The 27,400-nt window shown below is 38.3% G+C and overlaps 1 protein-coding gene across 3 annotated transcripts; it reads right to left on the bottom strand.

The window, feature by feature from the left end:
* Window positions 1–446: 446 nt before the first annotated feature.
* Window positions 447–26,804, bottom strand: LOC103384105 (phosphatidylinositol transfer protein cytoplasmic 1). Of its 3 annotated transcripts, none has more exons than XM_008317491.3 (10): window positions 26,459–26,802; window positions 8,634–8,782; window positions 6,042–6,130; window positions 5,618–5,625; window positions 5,327–5,398; window positions 5,025–5,120; window positions 4,663–4,818; window positions 4,472–4,535; window positions 3,774–3,907; window positions 447–3,607 (listed from the first exon to the last, which is right to left on the bottom strand). In XM_008317491.3, the coding sequence occupies exons 1-10, from the start codon at window positions 26,504–26,506 to the stop codon at window positions 3,602–3,604; spliced, it is 822 nt and encodes a 273-aa protein (XP_008315713.1). In that variant the 5' UTR covers window positions 26,507–26,802; the 3' UTR covers window positions 447–3,601. The 3 variants fall into 3 exon arrangements, with proteins under 3 accessions (XP_008315713.1, XP_008315712.1, XP_016890626.1); XM_008317490.3 differs by having other exon boundaries at window positions 3,768–3,907; window positions 26,459–26,801; XM_017035137.2 differs by lacking the exon at window positions 3,774–3,907 and having other exon boundaries at window positions 26,459–26,804.
* Between the last annotated feature and the right edge of the window lie 596 nt (window positions 26,805–27,400).

Genomic DNA, 27,400 nt, shown 5'->3' with positions numbered 1-27,400 from the left:
AATGAGAGAATTTGGATGGCTCTAACAAACTCTATTTACCCCCAGGATGTTGGTACTAATGTAGTTTGGTACTTGTTACGTCCCTCTTTGGTGGCAGAGTCCCGTTTGTTTCCTTGTTGCTCTGCCTGTGTTCTGTGTCTTCTTATTGTTTTCAGGTGTTGCCTGTTTGCAGGGGGCGGAGCTACCTCTATTTAACCTGTGCCCTGCAGGCTGCTGGGTTTTATTGGTTTGGGAGCTGGGTGTCCTTCATGTTGTTGAGTCCATGCTGTTGTTTGCAATGCGATCTGTTTCACATAGTTCTTCCCTTTAAATTCCTCATTTTTATTAGCATCCCTTTGTAAATAACCTCCCCCCTGGACACCAGCCTTTCTGACTGTTAGTCATTCTGTGTTGTGCCTGGCGTGGCTGGCTGTAACACTACTGAAGGACAAACATAGACCATTGCATTTGCTTGCAAAGTTTAATCACCCTTTTTCAGAAAAGTAAGACAGCAGTTACAACAAAAGGATCAACTGTGCCACTAGGGCAAAAATATAGCAAATACAATAGTTCAAAGTGGAAGAACGAATAGTGACATCCATCCAATCAAAATGGCACTTAGAATGGGATTCACAAAGCAGAATTAGTAAAGTAAGCTACACAAGTTTTCCAGCTGTCTGGTTAAATAGGCCCCTTATCAGAAGACAGCCTGACCAAACGAGAGGACAGAAGGAGCACGTGCTTCGGAAGAAAATAGTAATTATAGTAGCTAATTAAGACTTCCATGAATAATCAAAGGTACAGCAGCTTTACTACAAGAAGAAACAACAAAAGACTATAATCCTTCTAATTATTACAGAAAGCTAATATCAAAGAAGACCAAGGAAAAAGGGAAAAAAATGTGTACAAACAATGTTGTCGCACAACTGAGTTAAACAAGGAGATTTTAAACCCAAAACCTAAACTTTGTTTTTTTTTTGTTTTGTTTTGTTTTTTTGATAATTCACAAAATCCTTGTCCACAGTATTATTTCCTGCAGGAATCATCGACTACATTCATCTCATATCAGCAATATACTTGAAACAGATTAAAGGTAAGAAAAACCTACTCTACTGCTCAGTATCCACAGTATTTACAATGCCTTTGTTACTCTTTTAAACAGAGCAGAGTTCATGGTACAAAGTTGGATATTATATTTGCATTTGTTTCAAAAGCAAACATGGGAACAGACGTAGTCCTGTATCTGCATGCTCCTGACAGTATCACAATATATAAATTGCAGGTTAACAGAGTGAGTGGGCCAGAGATAAGTCTTCAATCATTTTCACCACAAAAGGCAAAACAGAAGCTAAAGTAACAGGGAACTGGTAGGAAGTGGAAAACTGTACATAATATTAACATAAATTTGAATTTCACTGCGACCATTCTCTCAAAAACCTGTTGTATTCGAAGTTACAGTATAGCTTCATACCATACTGTCAATCGTACGGAACAAAACTGCAAATAACATTCCTGAATTGAAACTAAACAAGATAAACAGTTATGGATGGCTCAATACAAGTTTTTCATGTCCGGTGCAAATACTGAACTTGAAGTACCTGCTGATCAATCCGATACCTTCTTCTCGATAGTGTTTACGGCAGGTCGCATCTGGACTCAGGTATCAGATCGGTCGAGCTATAGTTGTTTTTTTCGATGTTCAATCCTAAAGTTTTGACCAATATCGGACCGATACCAATCCTGAGTATCAGATCGAGCCATCCCTACTATATACTTGGCATTGGATATGGTTGTTTTGACTTCATTATAGTGGCCCATTTTTATGACAGCTTCAATGTTATTATTACAAAATAGACCCAAAAAAAAGATATTTGATTGACATGTATGGAGATGACAATACAGAGGCACTGGGTTGAAAAGGTCTGTAGGTTTACAGCATATCGTCTGTGTGAGCTTACATCACACTCAAAGTCAGCGTTCACTATTTTTTTTACATTACATTTGCATTACCTGTCATTCTAGCCATTTACAGTATAAACATGAATACTTCCAATATATTATGTATATACGTGATAATCATTCCATGCAGCATATTAACTGACCTCTATTCAGATTTCCATCAAACACCAATCGCCTTCCACCACCATTGTTTGTGTGTTATTTAGGGAATATGTGCGGCAATGACGGTCTTCTACCATCGTTTGAGCTCTGGTTCTGTCGCTCAGTCGGGACCAGGAAAGCCATTGTGTCAGCATTTCTGCAGATGCTGCATGGCTGACGAAGCACATACTCAAGTCAGCTTGTTGCATGCGCTCTAGTTTCTGTTTCTTCTTTTGTGCACTACAAGCTCACAAGTGTCCCAACATGGCCTTATTCCTGTGTGACACAAATGTGACTTTTGGATTTGATAATAGTAAATCACGATCAACTCTCATTAAATGAACCCCATTATTTCAGCCAAGCTAGTCAAAAATAGGATGTTTAAAGTTCATTCAGGAAACGTTTAAATTCATCCGCTCTCCGTGCATTACCACACATGCAGATTTAGGAGAAAGTTGAAGATTCGTAAACATTCTAAGGGTTACAAAGTGTGACGTTGTACATACAAGAGCTGAATTGTAATTGTGTGTGTGTGTATAAAATGTGGATTGTTTTACAATCAGCAGGGAGAGATATTGTAGCTTCAGCATTATCATCCCTGCCTTTAAAGTGTGTGCAAGGCAGAGTCTGGGAGACCTGAGCTATAAATTCTATGATTGTATCTATGACAGATCTTGAATCTGTTGAGTTTTCAGTGGAAGTATTGAGTGCAACCTGATTTACAGACTCAGGACACAATATTCTGATGGTAAATTTATGATTTCATACATTAAGTGTTTCTCCTACAGTTCTGGCCAAGGTCAATAATTCATTTCAAAGGCATTTGAACAGTTGTCATCAATAAGCTACTCTTATGAGGAAACATGACGGGATCTATAATGAAATCATACAACTGAGGGAACTGTAACTAAACCAAAGTAAAATAAATGGTCTAAAGATGTGGAAGTGTTAAGCCTAGTTGTTGGTTTGACGTAGAGTAAACCAACCATTATCTTATGGCTTGACATACAATTAACTTTCAATAACACAAATGAAAACTTCTACAGTAATTGTTGCATGGTCAGGGTTTTTAGGAATCGAACGTATCTGGAGGACGTCGAACGCTCGGGCACCGATGTTGTGACGAGGTCATTTTGCTCCTACTTGTCTGCTAAGACATCTGGTTGCTTTGATTGTTCATCCATATTTTCAGAGTCAGATGTGGAGGAGGGTGGAATGGATGTTTGGAGGTGGTTAGACACTGGTAGAGGGCCTAGAGAAGAGCCCTGGGGGACGCCACTGGGTATAGGGCCAGGAAGAGTCAGGGTTTCTGGAGCAGATGTTTTGCGTGTTCGATCTTTGGGCACAGACAGGGACTCGGGAGCATCAGTGCACATGGGAGTGGAGGGGGCGCTAGCGGGGCCATTTTTAGCACAGGAGGACAGAGGCTTCTCATTGATTGTGATTGATGGGGGAAACAACCCAATCTTCTGGTTCGTGGCCTCCTGGATGGTACGCTCAAACTCTCTCACCTCATCCATTGTCATGTCTGAATTGTAAAGAAATCAAAACACATTTTATATATTTCATCTTATATGTCACATATACTTGACACAGTGTGGGTCAGAGGTCACAGTGTTCCAGATATGGGACATATGAAGGACAATGGTTTGAAGAAAGAATAATAAAATTAAAAAAACAAAACATACACTTGCTTTGTCATGGATGTCTATGTCATCCATTGAAGATGAGTTTGTTGTGGAATGTTCTTGCTGCCCAAGACAAACTTTAATGTTGGTTTTCTCATGCATTTGTTTCTCATAATCCCGGACGTCATCCAAAGTCATATCTGGAAAAGGGAAAAGGGTTGGAACGGGAATGGAAATGTTGGTAAATCCTTGAGGTGAGCAATCCAGTTGAGAGCTCAGCAAGAAATTAGAGAACTGATGTAAAGGTGGAACATGTTCTTTTTGTCAGATGATTAGACTGTATCAGGACTGGCTTTGGTGAGGGAAGGGTTAAGAAATGAAGAACATGGACAACGAAATGTGCTATGGGTGATTTGGGTGATTAAACTAGAGTCAACGAAACAGCTTTGTTAACGAATCAATAACTATAATCATCATGGAACTAGTGATGCACCGATACCAATACTGGTATCATGTGCTGATCCAGTGACTCAGTGCTCACTTTACACCACAACCAGTGCATTGGTTAGGCAGTGTGTAGCTTTATTAGTTCAGAATGGATGACCAGTAAAATAACTTTATCACAGATGGTCAGCAGGTCGGGTGTCAGGAAAAAGTGGAAAATGAAGCTCATTTGATTATAAAAAGGTGTCCTTCTGAACAACACACAAATAAATACTTATTTAATTCTGCGATATGCCAGTGGCTCTTCATTGAGCACTTACCAATCCACTCATCAACCCAGGCAAATGCTTGTCTGTGTCCTAGAAGCAGGACATCACGGACCACCTAGGACACAACAATCACACATTGAAAAAAAGAATACATTTCCAAACGTGATTATGTTCAGTGTTCTTGGGGTACATTACACAATCTAAGGTGAGTCGGTTTAAAGGCTTCATCACTGAGGAACTACCTTGTGCAGAAATTGCTCCACTCGTGTTTGTAGACCCCACACCTCAAACTTGACTGTGACCAGTTTGTATGAGCACATGATGGGATCGTGGTTGTCCCTCCAGCCGTCCTGGAGCATTCCCCGCAACGTCTTCTCCGACTTGAAATATCGCAAGTCCTGCAATGACATAAGTCCTGTGTTTAAATGGACTGTAAATAAACTATGGAGTATATTTATACAGTATATAACCAGATTTTTAATCTTATAAGACGTAACTCAGGAAGCTCGGTTTGCACTTGTGCAGTTTTCTGTCACAAATGGACGAGACCTGACCTACATACACAAATGTAAGTCTACATAAGTAAACAGCTTTGAACGCTCACCTCTGACTCTTTATAGTAGCGCTCTGGGATCTCATCGTAGGCGATGTCTACAAAGCACACTTCCCTCTCCTGCTCCTTTAGCTCAGCATTAAAGATCTAGAAGCAAAACACGCAGAATTGACAACAGGAAGTTGACCTTCTGTCTGGCTGTTTAGTGCAACACTGTACGTTATGCTCTTTTATAAAGTATACAGTATAGTGCTATAGCAAACCTGCAGCCTCCTGTGTGACACACACACACACAAATACAGTATATATATACATATAAATATACACACACACTCTTAACATATTCTACTCACGTTGTCATTGGATCCTTTATTGTCCTCATACTTTGTCTCTATGTGGATTGAAAACTTGGGCAGGAATGAGCACTGTGGACAGAGGGTCAGAAGGAAGATTAACACGTCTCGGTGATGATCCATGAATGTTGTTTTTTCATGGGATAAATGATATGCATAAATGCAACTATTTTTACTAGATTTCTGTAAGGTACAAATTGAAAGGCCAATATTTGAATCTACAACCACCATGAAGGAGGTCAACACTGTTTCCTAAAAATAAAATCAAGAAACAATACAGATAATACTTACAGTATATTCTAGGGAGGTGTGATGTCACAGCGGAGAAGGAGAACCCCCCCCCAAAAAAAACCACACATTAGTGTTACACATTGCCGTGGTATAAATGTAAGTGGGAAAATCAAGTGTTTGAATTAATTACAACTGTTATAATTGGGTCATTTACAAAACGCTGCATATTTATTGGAAAATCTAGGTTCAACAGAGACATATTCAACGCTGTGTCAGGTTTACTGCAGTAGCACCACATTGTCTGAAAAAGTTGCCAAAACTCTTGTTTCTATTCGGTCCAGCCTTGGTTTTATTTCACACTACAATTGTCAACTGACAGTCGGAAAACATTGTTGTCATAATCACAACTATTTAAAACAATTACTCATTGACAAATGATGAGTGATTAGTGTTGCAGTCTTACAGATCTTCTCTTCCCACTCACCTGTTATAGTGTAGGGGTAATAATTCCATGCTTTTTCTGTCACATAGAAGATTTTGGGAACAACTGCTCGAGCCCAGCTGGGTAATTTACTGCAAAAGGACATTGGACAAAGGCAGAAAAAGACCTGGTTAACATGAGTATAAAACAGAAAGGTTTTCCTTAGCCCATGTGTAGCCAAATAGCCATTAGCAGAAATGTAGAGAATCTTTCCTCAAAAACATTTGCATCCCTGGAGAGCAACACAAAACTAAGAGTAAAAACTAACTCTATGGCCAAAACAAAGAGCAGCGTTCAGGAAGGTAATCATATGGTGGGAACACTGATGTCAGGTAAAATAAGGACTGTCAAACAATTAAAACAGCTGATCTGATTAATCGTTGGGTAGTAATGGATTAACCACGATTTATTATGATTAATTGTGATGATAATTAAGATTGGTTAATCCTCAGTAATTAAGATAAAACAACACAATCTGTATGTTGTTGGAACAGAAAGGTAAACAAGAGCAGGTAGATGTATGTGTTTCAAACCTATTTTCTTTTGTGACTACTCCAAATAATGGAATAGTTAATGTAGAAAAAGTCAAGAAAAATGTGCACTAGAATACTCTATACTTTATATTGGTGCCATGTAGAACCTGTTGAGAGTTGCCTACAAAACTTCAGAAAAGTTGTCCTCCACAATATCTCCACAGAGATAATATCCACTTATCTTCAAGATTAATCAACCAGATTAATGTGTTCATTTTGACTTCCCTAGAAAAATAATTGAAAACTGAAGTGCACAACTCCCATGTAGCCCGTTGTCAGCTCAACCTCCAAAGATTGACATGAAAAACAGTTCCTTGAGGAGGACAAAAAAATGACTCCCACTCAATCATGACAGCTTTGAACACCCTCTGACGATCAAACTGCATGCATTTTTGGCAGAGTTACATACACTCTCTCTCCCTCTCTTTCTCTCTTTGTATGAATCTCTCTCCAAAACAAAAGGGACCAACACTCCTACTCCTCCATCTGCTGGCTTCTCCAATTCCTTACATGTCCCTTTCAAAATACGCCAGAAACTGCTCTTATGGAACCCACATTGCTGATTCAGCAGGCCCAGTGGGTGGCTGATCTGACTTTCATGCCAAAGACATTTCTTGTATTTTGTAGAAGAGACTAGTTTGATTGAATACTTCAAATAAGGACTATGAAAAATGATTTTTAACTAGTCTGTAGAAGGGTGTTACCAGACTAAACTAGCTACTAATCGTTCAAAGCAGAACAGCTGGTTATTCCAAGGTCAACTCTGCCATTAACTCCAGCCTAACATCACTCCATTAGTAACATCACTGCACTAACAGCGTATTAGAATTCAATTGTTAACGTGTTTCCTTATGTAAGAGCTTTCCTCTGTGTTGTCCTGCTTGTCCTCTCAGATCAGCCATTCAAAGTGTTAGCTACTCATCAACAACACACTAAATATAAAATATTATCTTTGGGATGACCTGATTAACCAGATTTAGCTAGATCATCACTATTGATAAGAAACATTTAGTTGTTGTCGTGTTCCTATTTCCTGGAGTCTGCGGGATGAGTCTAAATTTACATTGGCTTTAGGATATCAGAAAAAAAGAGGTCTCTGAATTGCATTTATTCGTAGTCACCTCAAGGGTTTTTCTCAGTTTAGTGTTTTTTATGTATTTTCTGTGACTCTAATTTAAGCAGCTAATAAACTGTATTTTGTCTTGTTTTTTTTTTCTTTCAAACAACAGTTTTAAAATAAAATAGATATATTCTATACAGCAGCAGTCTCCAGCCAAGGTCCGGTTACTGCGATGACCTTTGAAGGATTGGTCATTATCATGGATTTACAGGCCTACATTTTTGCATTTCATCATTTGAACCGGTCAGATTATAGGCAGTGGGACGCGTCCTATAATCCTGTACTGCCTCCACTGCCTCCTGTATTCTTCTTCACTGCAGAGCAGCACTGAGCAGTGCTGATGCAACATCATTGGATTTCTGCGTAATAAATGCTGACAAAACCTTTTCCATACAATACTGTCCTATGGCACTTACTTTTACTGTGGTGTGCCTGATTTCTACCTTCTGATGATCTAACTGAACAATGGCAACAAAGTCACCCTCACACAAAGTTACAACAGGAATAGCATGTGTAATTTTCACTATTTTCTTTTTTTCAGGGATATTTGATACAAAGTGACTATAGCTGTGAAGTTGACCAACAATTCTGACTAATGCCAGTTCTTTTATATTCTGCTGTTTTAAGGTATATAGGTACTATAAACCTTTCTAGAACAATGTTTTAAATAGAAATGAAAAAAGTTTAACAGACTGCAATAGACTTTTCTTCATTGAAATAAATAAACAATACAATTCTAAATAATATCAAGCAAAATAAGAAATTGTTACACATAAACTGCAGGATATGTTCCAAAATAAAAATGTTGTTTATGCTAACTGTGTATTTGATTAGATTTGGTAGTGAGTTGGTGGGTGAGAGAAAGATACGATTGAAGTTATAGTCGGCTGAAATGTAAAATTTGATTTGTGGCAAAATAACGGAGGGAGCGCCTAAACCAACCTGTTGAGGTAGACTCGTTTCTCTGTGAACTGTCCTTGGCCGTGTGTTGGGTCTTCAAACGGTACGTTCTGTACCACCTCTACGCCCTCCCCTCGATCACTCTGCTCATGGCTATGTTTACTGATCATGTACAGCTGTCCGATCCGGTACTGAAACACAAAACAAAAAGAGATAATAAGTCCAAAAGGAAAAAGAAGTATTAGTACACCAGTGAAAAACATACTGAAATCAATTACTGTTAAAATGACAAAACAGAGCTCGTCATGACCAGACAATCACTGTCAAAACTGAAGGTTCCATCACATTAGAAACTGGACCGTAGACCAGTTAAATACCGTGAAACAAAATACTATTTTTTTTTTAAAGTCGTGTGTTTCTAAATGCGTTTTTCATAAAGCTCTCAATGATTAAATCCTGTGTAGTAACAGTTTCATACCAGTAGGCGGCTCCATCTTTGCATTTCTTTGGATCACTGACAACACTCTACCAAACCTTTAAAGAGCAGCAATACAAAGACCTCCTTCTTCTCACCACCACATTCTGTAGACTTGTGTACTTGTTAGTAGTATGAGAAGGTCAAACTCTGAGGTAAAAAAAAAAAAAACCACCACACGTACGAGTCATAAAACATTTGAAATATGTTCTTAGACCTAAGAGCCAGACTAAAAAAACTTACTTTCTTTATGTATCTGCAATAAAGTCTTTTTTTAATTTATTTGTCTTGAATAAAAAACCAAATGTCCAATAATTACAAAAAAAGTCAAAGAGCAAACTTAACCACATAAGCATGTCAGTCAGTACCTGGTCAGGGTTAGTCTAACGCGACTTGTCGTTCTCCTCCCAGTGTAGTGACAGAGGTGCTTATCAGTAGACCTGTTCTATAGGAAAGGTAACTTTAAAATCTTCCGTTGTTATGTGGGGATATATAGAATTGTTTTGTAATTATTCCCCTCCGACACAGAAGAGGATGTGATATCATTGTAGGGGAAATAATGCGGCTACTCCGTATGAGCTAAGGTCTGCACAACACACACATCACATCACAGCTTGCCATGGCCAAGCCTTTTGTTAATGCAGTTTGTCTGATTACAAAGCCCTTTGGCTTGTTGCTGCTAATTAATCAATCAATAAAGAGAACACTTTCGCTGACGCTGTTTATTACAAAAGTTTCCTTCTGAAGGCTACAAAACATCCATATGAAACTCATTACCTGACCACATGTTATTACTATTTAATCTAATTAAACAATAAAAATTTGAATATTTTCATTTTTCACAATCCATTTTCTATGAAGCTATTAGGGTCACTTTTTTTTTTTAAAGTCTCCTTTGAACCTGGATGGAGTTTTTTGCTGAAAAGTTGCACTTGTTTTTTTTTTTTTAACCTTTGTTCAATGGCGTTAAAAGGCCTTTAATTCTGTATATGACGCTTGAAGACATGACCTGGAAGATAATAATACAATATTAACATATGCTCATGGCAAAAAATGACAAATCATTAAATAAATAATAATTAAATAATAAAAATAGTAGATTAGTGGTGGTTTAGTGGATTGCCTCTGTGTGTGTGCAGGAGCAGATGGCAATGGTATGAGCCCCAGTGAAAGGGAGCAGCTATGGGGAAAAAATGACATCATTGGCAGAGCTAAGTTGACCGAGTTGATGGAATGAAGGTGAATGTTGATGAATTATGAGTGAAGGACTTTGTAAGTAAGAAGGAGAATTTGGATATGCCGAAGGAATGAGCAACTGTGAGGTTCATGAAGGACAAGGCTGATGTGAATGACGGAATACAGACAGATGACTCATGTCATGTTCAAAGGCGAGTTTCCAGTCAAAAGTGACACCTAAATGACACATTAAGGGAAATGACAACAAGAGCTATTGCAAATCCTAAGTTTCCACATTGTTCTGAAAAACTAAATAAGATAAATATATTAAATAATATAAAATCTCAAGTGAATTACAGGCAATCCCTGCACACACTGAAGTATGGCAGTGAAGTAGCTTTACTGCTTTTATTACATACACCACTGCTGATGGGAACACAACTGAGCTACAGTCATACAGCTGGCATTAGGCAGACATCTGTATTTAAATGTAAACGGTCTGTAACAACTTCACTACCACCTTAACATAATCACTGTTGTTAACTTGCAAAAGGTCACTTAAATGCTATTATGCAACACCACTGAGCTGAGCTTGGCCATTACTACAGACCAGTACCAAGGTGCTGAGCATTGAAGGATCATTACATTTTCAAAATAAAACATCTTTTAGACTATATTCTGTTTGTATCAGAGTCTGAATGACCTATTATTTTAAAATATTGTAAGATTATCTTTAAATAAAGAAAGCATATGGATATGACTGGTTTTTTTTGAATAGTAAATTAGTAAAAATTAAGTACATTTCTTTAACTGTGTCCAACTGCACCCCCGTACCAATTGACCTATGGTACTGGTCCACAGACCGGGGGTTAGGGACCCCTGATCTATACAGTCTTCCATTTACAAATGGCCCTTCAAGGGGAACTGTATTGCTGATGTGGCCCCTGGTGAAAATGAGTTTGACACCCCTGGTGTAGACTAACAGAGAATAACCATTGTACTGCAGCGTCTATGACTGTTCTCTATAGCTGTTCTTCTTGGTAACTGGGTGTAAGCCTGTGTGACACCCACACACAGGATGTGGTACCACTAACAAAAAGGTGGAACACATGAAGCCCACCCACACCACAGCTTCAGGCCCTCGGTGAAACAAACACATTCAAACACACACAAAAACAAACGCAGGCATACACACATCACACACACGCACTACATCTCACCCACTTATACAATTAATCAACTGGACAGTGGTGTCTGGTGGACTTGAGTGCAGTCATCTAATTAGTGTTTTAGTGTGTACTGTATGGTCTCCGTACAGCTATCCTTGTGTGGACTTTGTAAAATACTTTGTTAATGGGGGCCATTTTTTCTGTGTGTGTGTACCTGTGTATACTGAGTCTGGTGAGGCAGACTGAGCGCAAAACGTCAAACCAAAGGTACAGGAAAGTAGTACAAAACTATTCTTAGTTGTGTTAATGTTCACACACAGCTGGCTGTGAACATTAACAAATGTTCTTTTTAGAATACAGATAAACTAATAAGCGATGAGACAACAATAACAAGACGTATCTTGTTTTTAACACCAAGGATTGGATGACTGTTCTATCACAAGAACATGTGCAATCCCAAAAATAGATTCTGGTCAGTGTACATTGATTTACATGACAGTTATACTGACCTAAGAGTAAAAACAAAATGTGACAATTGTGTCTGCCCGTGACTCACCCTGATACCTGTCAGCTTTGAGCTCATGCTAATGTGAGACAAACTGCTGACCAGCTGAGGCTTACACCTGAGACACGAGCGTCACCTGAGACAGAACGGTTATTCACAAATTATATCTTCGTAAATTATTTTCAAAACAGGTGTGGGCACATGGGTGTGCGCTGACAACGCACCGTACGTATTGATATAAATCAATGAAAAAGGGTAAACAGATGGGTTGATTGTTAACAGCCAGATAAAACCCACTCAGACACTGTTTGGCAAAGCTGAATCACTGACGCAGTAGTTTGAATACATAAAAATGACCCTTTTAGCACCAAATCAGAATTCACATGCATATTGCAAGCTGAAATTTAATGCAAGCTCTTCAAGAAGTAGAGGCTGAGGCCTTAAAGATACGCTTGAAATCTTGGCTGAGCAGATATTTATGCATAAACTAACAACAAGTGCGGGCTCATCAGAATGTTAGAATGACATCTGTTCACACTGACACTCACGGAAACAGACATAGAATGCCAGTCCCAAAAACCTTTGTGATACGCTACATTCTGTTACATAAAATGTTGCAATAGAAGAAGCAATGTCAACAACTAATTTTTAATATCAAATATTGTTTTTTATATTAATTAATAATAATGTATTTAAATATTTGTTACAACAATGTATCAACTTTGTAACAGCCTACATCTGCGTTCACACTCTTCCACACCACCAACAAGTGGCACTGTATCCCATGTATAACTGACTGCAAACATAACATGACATCAATTTCCTCTTTTAAACCCTCTTCGGCTGCAGCTTTTGGCCGTCTTTCAGCAGACAGACCTGTTAAATGTACAGTGTCTTCAAAGATCCGTGTGGCGGCACGGACGATTTTAACCCTGGCCTTCTTCAACATGACTAGATAAAGACCAGACACAAGATACACTGTGTAAACACGTCTGACGAAAAAGCCGAGGACATCAATTCTGTGCCACTGTATTTAAGACGTCCGAGGTTAACCCAGTGGCTTCAGATATGTAAACAGGAACATAAACATTGACAGTAAGCTGCTTTCCCTCTCTCTCTGTACATCTCCCCCACTCTCCATGCCAGATGTATAGTAGAAACAGCCTAATGTTGCTTAGAAACTCAAGAGTGCGATCTGCGCTACTTTAAGAATGTTCCTGGCATTTCAACACTGAACTTTTTTTTTTACATTTTGCTGTGTTTTTGGGGGGAAATGTTGCCCCATTTTGTGTCTTACTTCTCTGAGGCGTTCATAGGCATTCATACACACACACAGTCTTTGTTAGTGAACAACTGCTACAGCAAACAGGAAACGAATGCAATGTGTAGCAACAGAGAGACTCAGGCACGAGTTTTGTCTCGGCCTCAGAGGGTCTGCATTTAAATGTGTCAGGCATTTGACACACATGAGCTGTAATGCATTACACATGTGTTAACAGTGGCATCTTTCTGGGAATGAACCATTGTAAGACATAGCAGATGTTTTCTATGCATGAGTACAAAAGTCTACACACTATAGCACAATATACACGTGACATTTGAAACTTGGAAATGTTATGAAATTGTAATTTAATGATGAGATGTATCCATCTTCTACAGTAAATTTTGAAGCAATGTGAAGCACTTGAAGCTGAAATTGAATAAAACTACAAGAAACTTTTTAAATATAATTAAAATGAACTAGTTTTACACTCCAAAACAGTTGAATGTAAATTGAATTGAATGTAATACTAATGCATCTCCGGACAGACAAGGGAAAATGCCACTGCACATTTTATAAGACAATTTCACATTCAAACATAGCATACATGAAATATACACACACACACATGCGGCCATAGTCTATAAGACTTGTAATGCTACCAAGGCAACCAAAACCCTGGAGCTAATTATAGTTATAGCTGTAGATTCTGGGGCCACAAACCTACACTCAGGCCCATTAACATGGACAAACACACGGAGCAGCGAGCTCATTTGTCTTCAGAATGCTGTCAATTAAGTCCACATCATTAAGGGTTTCATTTCAGTCAGTGATGTGCTTTGAAAGATTTACAAACTGTATGTGTTTCCATCTAAAGGCGTTAGGGGAGAGTTTAATAGATTGCTAGAAGCAATTAAAGAAAAAAAAATCATTATGTTGGATGGTACGAATAATGATGAAACAACTATGACTACATTTCATTTGTTCATTGACCTACACACTGGTGTTTTCTAGATTAGTAATCAAGAATCAAATGTAATTTTAAAAAAAAGACTTGATAACATTAGACATTTGATGGCAAAGAAATCACTTCTATTACACAAACTCATAGGGACATTTTATACTGCTGGCTAGGTATCATTTTACTATAACAAAGCACTAAGACTTAGAGATTTAGCCATGGTAACCAATACACTACAGGCCTTTGTGTGAATCCCATTACAACCTTGACCTTTGTTTAGCAGAGTATTAAACCTCTGTTACCTCAGTGGTGACAGTAGCCAAAAAGGTTTGACAATAACACCTGACAGTCTTTAACACAAGCTCTGACAAACCAAATGAAAGAATAAATATGTAACTAAAACTAAAGGTGCATTAACACAAACTTCTGGATATTTTCCAAAAGTCACTGTTTTAAACTTTTTCATGTACCAAAATCAATGAGAAATTCACCAAAAAATACAAATTGAGAGAACTGAAGGCTTGTGAACTGTGGACACACAAGGCATGAACACATCAACCACAGCAGCTCTAATCAATTCACTCCATTTGACTACTTGGTTCCCAGCACTAGTCAAATGGAGGTAAATGGTGAATGTCATGGCATTGAGGAGGGTTGAAGTTAAAGCTAAGGATTTTTTTAACTAAAATAAAAGATCCATTTTCTACTACTTCACTCTTTTCAGGAGACATGGGGGAAACAGGAGCCAATTCCAATTCAACAGTCATCTGATGATGGTTCTGTCCAACCAGACCATCATCAGTCCATTATGAGCCACAACAATGACATACAACCATTCACACTCACACCTATACCAACAGTCAATTTAAGTTGGACATTTATTTTACTCCTTCACATTTTTTGGCTATGGGAGAAACTGGAGTGCCAGGAAAACTGATGATGCAACGGAGGGAACAAACGAAATTGAAGAGGCAACAAAAAAAACCTGACTGTTACAGTCTATATCTCTGCACATGTATTTCCTGAGAACAACGCAAATGAAATGTCATGCACCAGAGAGCTAGACAGTGGTGGCCTTTAATAAGTGGCGCAGCAGCTACTGCAGAGAAGAACATTATTAGATTACACACTACAGCCGTCTCTGTCTATTGTAAGTCCCTGCAAACGGACTATATCATTCCTTGACATGTTGCAACCGAATTGGGACATTGAGTTTAACGCAGAGAATAGGGCTCAGCATACAGGCACAAACACAAAGATTTATGAGGGATTCAAATATAAAACATCAATAATTATTGTTTTATATTTAGCAGTAGCATTGGACGCTATTGCATAATAAAAAAATGCCTTTTTTTAAACACATTTTGTAATCATTGGGGTAGAATTGTTTTGTTTTTTTTCTTTTTGACCCCTGAGTATTTCTTAACCAAAAGACTGATTACCTCTGACATTTAAGTGTCCTTTCTGTCTTTCTCTCTTCAGAGATTTGATGTAGTGTTGCCCTTGACATAATGACAGATTTAACCCACTGGAGTGCTCCTACTCCTGCTGTAGTAGAACAAGAGTACTTAAACAGCGTTGATATAAAACATGGACATTTGAGCATTAACAGAAGTCTATTTTAAAGGAGGAGTAGGTGATGTTGTTAAGCCGGGAGCCAAAGCAACACTTTTAATTTCCTGTAAATAAATGGAAACAGCGTTCTTACACTGAGGACACTGTGCCCACCTTCCAACAGATTTGACGCCAACAGTCCACAACTAATGCAGAATGGAGCAGACTTTGCTCGAGTGGTGGCTGTGGGTAAAATGAATGAATAATTAAATATTTTACAACATTACTGTGGGATTCAGTGATCCCACTAATGCACCACATAATGCTTTAATAACTTGGAATAACACAATGAGGATATGATAGTTTAAATAAATCCTTAAATTGCAATACTTAATATTGATCATTTGTAGCACTTGGATCATTTTTACTGTGGTCATCCAACATGACATGAGCAGAAATCTGGCTGTCTTTCTAAGTACTGACCCTGAAAGCATATTTAAAATGGATATTACGTGAAGCAACGTTTAAAGACAGCATTGCAATTGTTTTAGTGTAAACATGTGTGTTGTTCCTCTGAAGGCCAAGTTGCCTTGTCCTTTTGTCTTTCTGTATATTCATAAGCAAAAGGGAAAACACATTGACAGTGTTTTCATAACAGTGTCTCTAACAAGGACTGTTGATCCAAGGCCTCTTGAACACGGCTGAGAGGGAAAACAGAAATGCACATGTGAGTACTCAAAACAATATTTGCAGAACAAAGAACAGACCATCCTCCAAGTACACACTTAAATTCAATGGAAGGAACTCATTGTTTATTGGCAAACACAATAAAAGACATGGGCAACTTCCTCTACTGTAAACACTTCTCTAGTTCTCTATAAGAAACGTGATTTATAGTATTTTTGACTAGACCTTTGTGCACAGTAACCAAGTTTCACCAAATGTTAAGATTGAGAGTTAAAGGTGAAGGAACGGAAAAAGCAGCCAACAAGTCCTCGACCTATGACGTTTTGTTGTTATGTCGCCATCTCCCCTCACCATCAACCGGACAAATGCATTCTCCATTTGTTGAATTACCACAAAAATCAAGTTACATTGCACCATAGAGACAGAATAGAAACTGAGGACTCACTTCAGTTAATTCAGCAATCAAAATAATGTTAAGTTGTTCAAATGTTAAAAAGAATCATGCTTATTTGAATGTTCAGATTGGGTAAAGAGTAGAACATCAACACACATTGACTTTTTTCCCCTCTTTTTTCTCTGTAATTTTCTATTATTGTCTTTCTTCTTCCTTCACCAAGTTTCCTTTTAAAGCATGTAAACCACGCAGTGAAGGGAGGGGGGAGGTAAACAAATAGAGAAAGGAACTTGATGTTCAGCCTGAGTGCACGGTTCAGCCCTCTGGACTGGTTCCCATTTCCCTGACCAGCTGCTTGCGTCATCCATCTGCAAACATGCTGCAAATGTGCTTTTTACACACCCACCCTCAACAACCCACCCACCCACACCCACACACATATAAATGTATTTATATATATACACACACACAAACACTCTTGACCAGGGATAATTAATCAGTGCAGGAAACTGAGGGTAAAAGCCACAGCCACTACTGAATGAGTTTTCAAACAATACTAATGACTGGATAAACATGTCACGTAGAACAATACACTGATGTCAAATTGAAGAGACAGCTGGGTTTCAGTTAAATGAGAGAATGCAACAAAACTGCTCTCTTAGGGCCTCTTGTGTCAGACCTTCAGAAATATGCACCTCGTCCAGTTTGGCCTCCCAATGACGTCAAAGCCTTATTAAGACCAAAATCAGCAATGCAGCAGTGCCTCTCTCCCCTCTTTATTTGGAGGAAATCATTCAGCCTTATTCCAGACCTTTGTGTGCCCAACTGTCGGCCTACAATCTCAGTGGTTGGCTGTGGCTGTGTTTAGTACAAAGCAATGTCAAGGAAGTTGGAAAGAGAACGTTAAAGTCATGACAGAGCCATATCTCACTACCTCAGAGCAGGGTTCAACACTGACTTTGCTCAGTAAACATTATATAATTCTTCTCACTCATTGTGCAGATAGCTATTACTTTAAATGCATAATTTAAGTTAAATTAGAATATCAACATCAGAACTGAAGGTCACACGGGTACTTTTAAAGGATCACCACAGCCTAGACTAAACACACACACTACAGAGTGTGTTCTGTTTTTGTGAAATGACTTAGAAAGAGCTGACACACACTGATAAAACATACAAAACGTTATTTCAAAATATATATTAGTTTCTATTAGTCCCCATTCATAAAAGAAGAAACTTCAAACCATGCTTTGAGTCATGTCACCATCAGACATTTTAGAGTATTTTCCAAAGAGAATATATTACATGTATGCTTATACATGTGGTTGTGGAAAGGGTTTAAGTCAGCTGGAAAAAGGAATGGTCCACTGCGGCTACCGAGGTCATGAGCATTCCATACAAAGTCAGGTGATTTTAACTATTACAAAAAAAGTCTGTTCGACAGCTGCCAAAATAGTTTTGCAGGCCTTTCCCTTGAAACAAAGCAAAAGTCCATGGACAAACAAGCCCATGGGGTTTGGATGACTAGATCAATGAAGAGTATATTTAGACGTCACAATATATATATATGTACATTTTTTTAATGTTTGGCAATTCAAAATAGTGAGCAAAACCGTAACAGAGAGATGGACACAAACTAAAATATATTTTATTGTTGACGCTACGGTATATTGAAACTATGAGAGAAAATGTGAGAAGTAGTATTGTGTAGTATCTATGAGAATACTTTAAGCATTATGCCATTGCCAACCCAATAGCTAAAAGAACTTGTGTTCGTCTTGTGCTGGTGGTTTTTCTAAACTGCCTCATCCCTGACCTAGCATGTGTGGGAATGAGTGTTTGTATGTTAGAATTTTTACACAAGTTCTTTTAGCTACTGGGTTGGCAATGGCATAATGCTTAAAGTGTAGTATCTATGAGAATACTTCATGAGGCAGTTTAGAAAAACCACCAGCACAAGACGAACACTAAAGGCTTTAATTAGTCACTGAAACAGACAGAAACATTTGCAAACACATTTCTATTATCTCTCTATCTCTCTCCATCACTTCTTCTTAATCTCTCTCGTGTTATCACTTTATTGTCAGGGGTTAAATGGCTTAATATCAACCTTCACTCTGAAGCCATTAAGGTGAGGACTGGAGTTTATTAGCTTCATTTTAGCAGATATTCAGTGAACCGATGCTCTTGCTGTTCTTTATTAAAATTCCCCAGTGACGAAGTGTCTGAGAAAATATTGATCTAACATTTCCCACCATCTTATTGCTGCCCTTAAAACCTTGTAATTGCAAAAACATGTGCTACACCATTCTCACCCAGGTTGGAATGGCTGACATGGGAGAAAATTCAACTAGGGAGAAAAAAAACTGATGTCATGGCCACAAAATCCAAATCCTTATTGCACATGTAAAAGCTTTCATTGTTTCCTTGCAAACGCAAAAGCGATAACTTACATCACTGACCAGTCACAACCCAAGTTGTTCATCCACTGTATTTATTTGAAATTTTTTTTTTTTTTTTTTTTTTTTTGTGGTTTCAGAACATAACATTTCACAGCGCTAATGTATGGACTGGTGAGATAAAGATCTCTATTGTCCCATGATATTTGTTTTTGGGGGGGGTTCTTCTTTTAAACAGTGAAATTCCAGAACGAGTTGCTGACTAGTGTTTGAACAGGCCGTGGACTGGTTTGTTTTCCATGCTCAAACAACATTACCAATGTTGTGATTGGATGCAGACACTGAAAAATCCCCTTGTTGTGTCCCGGACACAGCTTGTCTGTCCTATTTTTCCTCCTTGTGTGTTCTATCTGACAGTTAGCCACACAATAAAAGTTCAAAAGTCCTTTTTTCCCCTCCCTTTGGCCATCTTTATCTTTGCCAAACTGTTTACCATGGACCTGGCTTCAGTGTGCTCCATTTTACTCCCCTTGTCTCCTCTACTGTACAGCTCCAGTGTGCTCCCCTTGTCTCCTCTACTGTACAGCTTTTTATTTATACTAATACTGTACTGATATTGGACTGAAATTAATGATAAAACAAAACTGTTGAGGTAGAACAAATGTATTTTTCTAGCCTTCCTTTACTTCCCTGTGAGTGAATTTAAAACTTAAAAGTCTTTAGTTTTTAAATAAAAACCAGACATCTTACTGGGAACTGTTTCCGAGCCATATAATCAAGCTTTGTCTTTTAGGGATGAACCTCTGCTCAGGCTCTACACACAAATAAATCACTGCTTAGAATGTGTGCTCGCTGCAAATGCCTTGTCTCAATGACACTCCAAACTACATTATGTGCCTTTTAGTTGTCCGTTTTTCAAAGAAATTATTCTGCTATGGAGTTAATGACAGAAATAGATAGCAGTAGTTACCATAGAAACTAGAGGAGATAATGAAGTATGTAAGCATATGACTATCTATAGACTCGTTTGTGTGCACAGACACATGTGGGCGCAGAACTGAATCCTCCAAGACATGTTGCACCTGTGTGTGGGCTGTAAGCACACCAGAACAGACAGCATGATGACCAGTGTACAGAAGTATAAATATCTCAGCACACAGATGAAGAAAACCAGCATCATATAGAGGTATGCGGCTGCTAACAGTAAGTTAAAGCTGTTATGATAAAAATTCACAAAAGAAAACTTAATGTTAAGTAATAAAGTGGTAAAATCACAGTGGCAACAGGAAAGTGACAGGAGTGACAGTCCTGTTATTATAGCTGAAAATAACCATGGAATATATCAGTTTATTGTCAAGGAGTATTAGCCTAAAATGCTAAACATTTCACTTAGTCCACAGCTGGCTGGTCTGTTATCTTAACATATTGTTACACTAATTTAAGATATATATCTATTTTATATATAGTATTAATAATGTGACATTTACTGTAGATGGAATAATAACATTGCAAATTAATTTTTTGGTGTTTTTGTATCATAGTGTTTCCCTGGACTTTAACAGACACGATTAAGGTTATTAAACATTATTATCAACAGAGCAGAAGAAGTATGTTTACAGTAGTTCAGGCATTTTTAAAGAGAAAAAGGGTGCCTGCATGTCTTGGGTAAGGACTTCCCAGGGGAGGGAACACCTACAGAGAAGGCTGACTTTTACCAGGTTTGCTGCTGGTCCTAATCTAAAATAAAATATATAAATATAAATAAAATGCAAAAGTTACATTTCCTGACATATTGCATTCACTATAGAATGTGGAGCTAAAAAGAGTTGCTGGAGGACAGGGGTAATGTGGTCACGACAACAGATATGGTATGAGTCACTGGATAGGCAGCAGAGTTGGGTGGAAACAAGCAACATTTCTGAGCTGACAGAATTGCTGTTTTCATGATGTTGATGGAGTTAACAGATATTTAGCACCCAATGTGTAGGACTTAAATTAGTTCTCCTTACTCTAATGAGAAAAACTGTGGGACGCTATATGGATTAATTTATTTAAACCACTTTAGGCAGGCAGCACAGGTTAGTTTTTGTTCGGTTTCAGAACATTATTAATGTCAATCCAACTATCAACCATATCACTATGTACAGCCTTAAGAAATTGTGGACATGCTCTTATATGTCTCAAATTGATTTTCAGTTTGGTTTTGAAAATATATTTTGAGGACACCTGGGGCCACATTCCTAAAAACACAATAACACCATATTTCTTTGGGACAGCTTGGAGACTGATTCCTCAGCTGATGTCCTCTGACTCACTACAGAGTTACAGCAGGGGGAGATCTGCAAACCTCTACTCATTGGTCACAATGGACACAGACACATGGTTTTGAAGACAAGATGTGAACAGTCACTGTCACTGTAAGTGTCTGTGTCACTCAGGAAAGAAGTCATGCAACATACTGCTGAAAATACATCCAAAATTTAACTCAACATACTCTGGGGAAAAAAAAGAATCATCAAAACTGTAAACTACGCATCATCATCTAGGTCTGTTTACAGCAGCTTCTTGAGAAGAAATCATGCAAAAAAGGCAAAGGCTTGTGAAGTAGTATAGTAAAGTGAAGTATAAAGCACGAACATCTCTAACGTTCATGCCATATTTATTTATAGATCATTGTGTTATTAAACTGGTCTTTTAACAACTGTTAGCTCATGTGGATTGTTTTACACCCTTTCTTTTACATCTGTTTTAAAGGAGGCATGTTCAACAATCCTTTTAAATACTCCTACAGTATGGATGCACACACTATAACAAGAAACCTCTGATTTTTTTCCCCTTAAAAATCACAACAATAGGTTAGTACCTACAAAATCTTAATGCTTTATTTTGACAAATTTCCATTCTGTAAAACTCAATTAACAGATCATAAAAAAAGAAAATCATAAACTAAACATCCACAGCCAATCACCAGCTGATCTGAGAATCACCAGAAAGCATTGAAAAAGACAACAGGCAATAACAAAGTACTTCTGTTAACAGTCTCTAGCTCTTTTAGTCATTTTTATAAAGACATCTGGTTTGGATTTTAGCAGAATAGATACGTATGATGTGTAACTGATAAGTAGCCCAATGACTACATGAGCTTCTCAGTACTGCTGCACTCACAGCCCCATTGGAGTGCAGGCAACTGCACTGCTTTAAGACCATAATGATGTTTCTTTTGATGTTTGGATGTGTTGTTGGTTTAGAAAGGCACACAAAGGCTTAAAGCATGACCATACAAAAGACAGATACACAGAATTTGTTCCCGTGATAAAGTGAAACAGCTTTTCTCCAGACTGTCAACAAAGCATGATGATGTAGTGTAACGCCGCTGTTATGAAAAAGCTTTTTCACCAAGTGCAGGCATAGATACAAACAGCCATCTAGGAAATGAGAAAAGGCCTCATCCATGGATAATGGTCCGTCACATCTCATGATGGTTTCCTTTAGAAGAGTAAATAGCACTAAATGGGAGGTTGATTGAATAACAGAATTGTCATGTATACCAGATGGCAAAGGCCTTGCACCTTACCATGACACCAAGAAAAACAAACAGCTTCAAAGCTGCATTATTTCTAAACAGCCTCTAAATAGGATGGGATGGAAATGACCATAAAGAAATGATGTGATAAATAACAGCTGGAAATGCAAGTGCTAAATATCATTGACATCAAGTTGCTATGCTGGGAATTTCTAATGTGTAAGCCCACTGTTGGCAAACATCCATCTGAACGCAGCCATGTCCCTGCCCTTGCTGCAGTAACAGGGAAAAGAAGGAGTAGTTTCTCCACAAGACAATTTACCTTGTACTTTATGTTGCAATTCTTCATTTTAGCCTTTGTAATATAATAACATCCATTCTTTCAAAGGCACAATGTTGATTTAAATTTTTGCCATTGTGAATTCAGTTTTAGATGCTTGTGTCCTCACTAAGCTTAAGCTCGTTCTTGCTGGGTTTTTTTCACTCTTCTCTCAGGCTGTAAATACATGAAATCAACTGCTGATGTCATGGAAACATGCTCCAGGACTGAACAATGCCAGCCAATCCTATTAAAGAGCCCTTATTAAAATGGCTCTTTAACAAACTGGCAATCACTGATATGTTTTTTTTTGTTTGTTTTTTTTTTTTACTTTATTGTGATACATGGACTCAGGATAACAGCTAATAGCAATGCTCTATTTTGATGCATTTAAAATTGAATGGAGGTAAATCCACTTTCTTTTGTATATTTTGCAATAAATATTCTATCAATGTGTTTAACACAGCAGTAAAAACCACTTACAGCTGTAGCTGATGCTAGAAGATATCGGACTGATATCAGTATGGGCAGATACTCCAAGTTGCAGTATCAGTATCAGCCACAAAAAAATTGTTTCGAACCACCCCTATCAGGTGTCAGATGTAGGTTTTGCTTAATGCTGGTATATTTTCAGAAAAAAGATCTACTCATAACTGAAAAACAGAATTAGTGAGCTATTGGTGTCAAGGCCAGATTCACCATCAAATCTAACTGATTTTAGCATATACAATGTATGAAAGAAAAGGTACTACAGTATTGGGGTATTTCCTACCATATGTACATCACAAGTTTTGGCAGTGAACTAAACATGATAAAAAAGCTATTCTACAAAGCAAAAAGCCCCAGCATCTTTGACTACAGGACTCATAACAATGTTGCCAACTACGAGTGTAGTTGGCAACACCCTGAAACAATGTTGTTTCACAACATTATCTCTTCAAAGAGTAAATACACAACCTTGGCTGTGCCAGTGACTCCAAATCACGTTGTGCTGACATTCTGTGTTCTCATACACAAGCAGCCAAGAAAGTCCAAAGTGAAAACAATGTCACAAAATCCCCAAGGTTACCAGCACTCCACCCTCTTCTTTTCCATCTTCTCTGTCATTCTTTTTGATTCTTGGTCACTTTTCCCAAAACCACTCAACTGTCAGCTAAGAGTACTGCAATCCTACTTCCTACCAATCTATTCTTTTTTTAACCCCCTTCAGTCCTTTCAGCCTTCCTTTTCTTTGGAGATCTAGGAAACACCAACACATTGAAGAAGTCTTCCAGCCAAAAGGATGTGGACAGGAGCAAAACAAAAAACAAGCCATGTGCTCACTCACATTTCAATTATACATAAATATTATAAAGATGTTGTCCTAAGTCGTCAACTAAAAATAATAGACTGCTTCCTTGAGTTATTTCAAAAATATTTTAATCAAGGGTGGCCCTTGATTAAGGGTGGTCAATGTCTCTGTCATTGGTATAGAACCCCAGGGTTCACCTCCTGGGCAAGTTTGAATCCCAGTTAGGGCGGTTGGTACCTTCCAGTGGACTCACCACCTGCAGGAAGGTTTAGGGGGTGTTGGTACAGTGCAGTGTGATTTGGGTGGCGGTCATGGAGACTGCAGCCCCAGCAACCTGCTAACAGATAAGCGGATGAAAATGGATGGATGGATATTTAATCATGATGTGAAAATGTGAAAATGTGAAAAGGAAAGCACTAAATGCTGTCCTTTCATTGAATGAATGATGTGCTGACACCAGTATTATTAAAAAAACACAACAGGTACAAAGCAGCTTTAACTGTCTGTACCTTGACATTAATTGGACATGTATATAAAGACGATGTTCTGTTTGGAAGTCTTATTTAAATATAATGTGCATTAACATAAAAACACTATTAAAGCCCAGTCAAGTATGAGTATTTAAAGGAAAAGTTTGCAATAGTGTCTTCCTATGATTTACATACCTTCACTCTTTACCATATCACTGTACAAACTACAGCAGTGACAACCTGTTGTAAAAGTGGGAAAATAAGTAAGCCATTTAACTCTGGAGCTCAGAAAACTAAGACCTCAGAGGAGACTTGTAGAGGTTGTAAAAAGAGGACATCCAAATAGTAAAATCAGAGCAGAAAGGTTTGGTTTGAAATGGAGGCAGATAATCTATTGTAATGACCCCTAAGGAGAAGAGCACAAAAAAGAAGACGAGGGAGAGTATCAGCATCATCCCAAGCCTCATTATTTCGGTTTAGGTTTACTTTTTTTGTTTTAAACCACAGACAGATATGTACAGGAAGGTTTTTGTTTTGTTGTTTTTTTTTTTTATGTTTTTGCTCTTTTTACTGCAGCAATTTTGAACACAAAATATCACACAGGTGGAATAAAATATTATTACAATGGATGTATGTGCTATATATACTCCTACTGACCAAAAGTTCCCAAAGTGACCACATGACAAATATGAAAGAAATCTAAGGAACACCCTCATATGTATTTCAATTCACAGCAAAATTGATTTTTTTTTCTGCTTTTGGGTGATAATATAGATGTGTTGTTTTACACCTGCCAAAAAGTTTTTACATTCAAGTGCAGTCCTTTATTATTAATGCATCTCATTACTCATTACACACGTGTTGGTTCAGACAGTGGTAACAGAAAACAGTTACCACCATCAATCCATTCCTTCATCTTCTTCACCTTTTTCAGGATGACATGAGGATGTGAATTCAGTCCCAGTGGTCGTCTGGAGAAGGTGGGTACACTTTCTGGATGTGTGGATGTCAGTCCATCACTGGTCCCCAAACAGAGGCACACAACCTTTTAACACTTGCATATGCACTATAGGATATGGTCAATTTCCAGTGTCCTTTAACCAAATCCCAGTATGTGATTTTGTCGGTGGGAGGAAGCCAATGACCACTTTTTTTAGAAGACCATGAGTAAAAGAAGGGGGCTTGCTGTAAGGCAAGACTGTTAACCACCAATCAACCATGTGGCAGTAGTTAGACTAAGTTGATGGAAAGATACAACACATTTCCCCTGATGGTAGTGTTGATTTACCTTATTTATGCTGCGTGTATTTAAAGGTAAGTACAAGGTACTTTATAGTCAGTTCCTGCAGAACAGAGTTATAGCCACAGCATTACAACCGGCTTGTTTATGCGGTGTTTGATCTCTTTATTACACTGCTCAATCATGCAGAAATCCCCCTTTTTATCTAAGGGTATCCGTGTGATGTGGGAAAACAAAGGGGACTGACTGTCAACTTTTCCTCAGCCCTAATGTTCAGATTCGGTAAAAGGGTTACGGGGAAGTAAGTCTTTTTCAGAAATCTTTCTTCTACTTTTTTCAGCCTCATGTTAGTAGCGATGCATGACCAGGGTCAGGAGTCATGTGAACCCTCGTGAAGATAAAAAATTAAGTATATTAGAAGAAAGGGACTAAAGACTTACCTCCTCCACCGTGAGGGGCATGCATATCCTGTACTCCTTTAACAACATCTTCCCTCCGTGCGTCTCAGCGGTTTGTGTGAGTGTGTGCGTGTGTGCGTGTGTGTGTTTCACAGTGTCAATCCAGCCACCGAGCAAATTTCCCTCTGTCCAGCGACGGGATGTGACTGATGTCTGCAGACACGTCAGCGCAAAGGAACGGATGTATTTCCTGGTTGTGAAACACACTCCGAGTTACGGTTGACTTCTTGCATCGGAACCAGCAGACAGTTTCTCTAAAGGAGAACGTGAGAGCAGAAATGAGCTCGACTCAGGATTGTCCCCTCCTATTACAGCCACGAGTCAAGTCACATGTAAACAGTGACAAAGAACCGGAAATTGTGAGGTTGGCGGCTTCAAAATATTTTTTTTTTCTTGTGTATACGCCGTATGCAGTTATTAGCCCAATGGCAAGACTTGTTGCAACGAGGACAATTATGGGTTACTAAATAGAAAGAAAGAGTAGAAAATCTTCCACTTGATTACGTGACATCTTTGCCGTTACCTCAGCAGTGGGGTACATCCTGGTCAGTTCACCTGACTGTCACAGTGCAGTCTTTAAGGGCAAATAGCTGTATTTCACTTTCAGAGAGAATAAACTCCATCAGAAAGACAATCAGTTACTACTTCGGCTTGAGCCCTAGATCTTCTTGCTTTGAGGCAAAAGGACTCGCCATCATCTTGTTGTGTCTCGACTTACAGACTTAAAGGTTTTATTGACTGTCTTTTGTTTTCAGCAACACATAAAGAACACAGTTTTTATTTTTTGTTTTTTGACTTATTCGCTAATAAATCCAGAGGGTTTGTTGCGTCTATTATTTTGAAAATTCCTAATCGGATATGACTGTGATTTGTGTTGTTTAGCTATACACAATTCCATTGTAGATACCACTAGAAGTGTAGTAA

Source organism: Cynoglossus semilaevis, chromosome 9 (genome assembly GCF_000523025.1).
Source record: "Cynoglossus semilaevis isolate Cse_v1.0 chromosome 9, Cse_v1.0, whole genome shotgun sequence".
Taxonomy (NCBI): Eukaryota; Metazoa; Chordata; class Actinopteri; order Pleuronectiformes; family Cynoglossidae; genus Cynoglossus; species Cynoglossus semilaevis.
Note: the sequence above shows the minus strand (reverse complement) of the source record. Positions and strands in the feature narration are given on the sequence as shown.

What these genes read in the sequence shown, in the direction of transcription:
- LOC103384105 (XM_017035137.2), bottom strand. Translation starts at nt 26,506, where the DNA reads ATGTTGTTAAAGGAGTACAGGATATGCATGCCCCTCACGGTGGAGGAG. An exon ending in ATAAAGGATCCAATGACAAC is followed by an intron (nt 5,121 to 5,326) that starts GTGAGTAGAATA and finishes TTTTGCTTCTAG; the next exon opens with ATCTTTAATGCTGAGCTAAA. An exon ending in GCTACTATAAAGAGTCAGAG is followed by an intron (nt 4,819 to 5,024) that starts GTGAGCGTTCAA and finishes ATGTCATTGCAG; the next exon opens with GACTTGCGATATTTCAAGTC.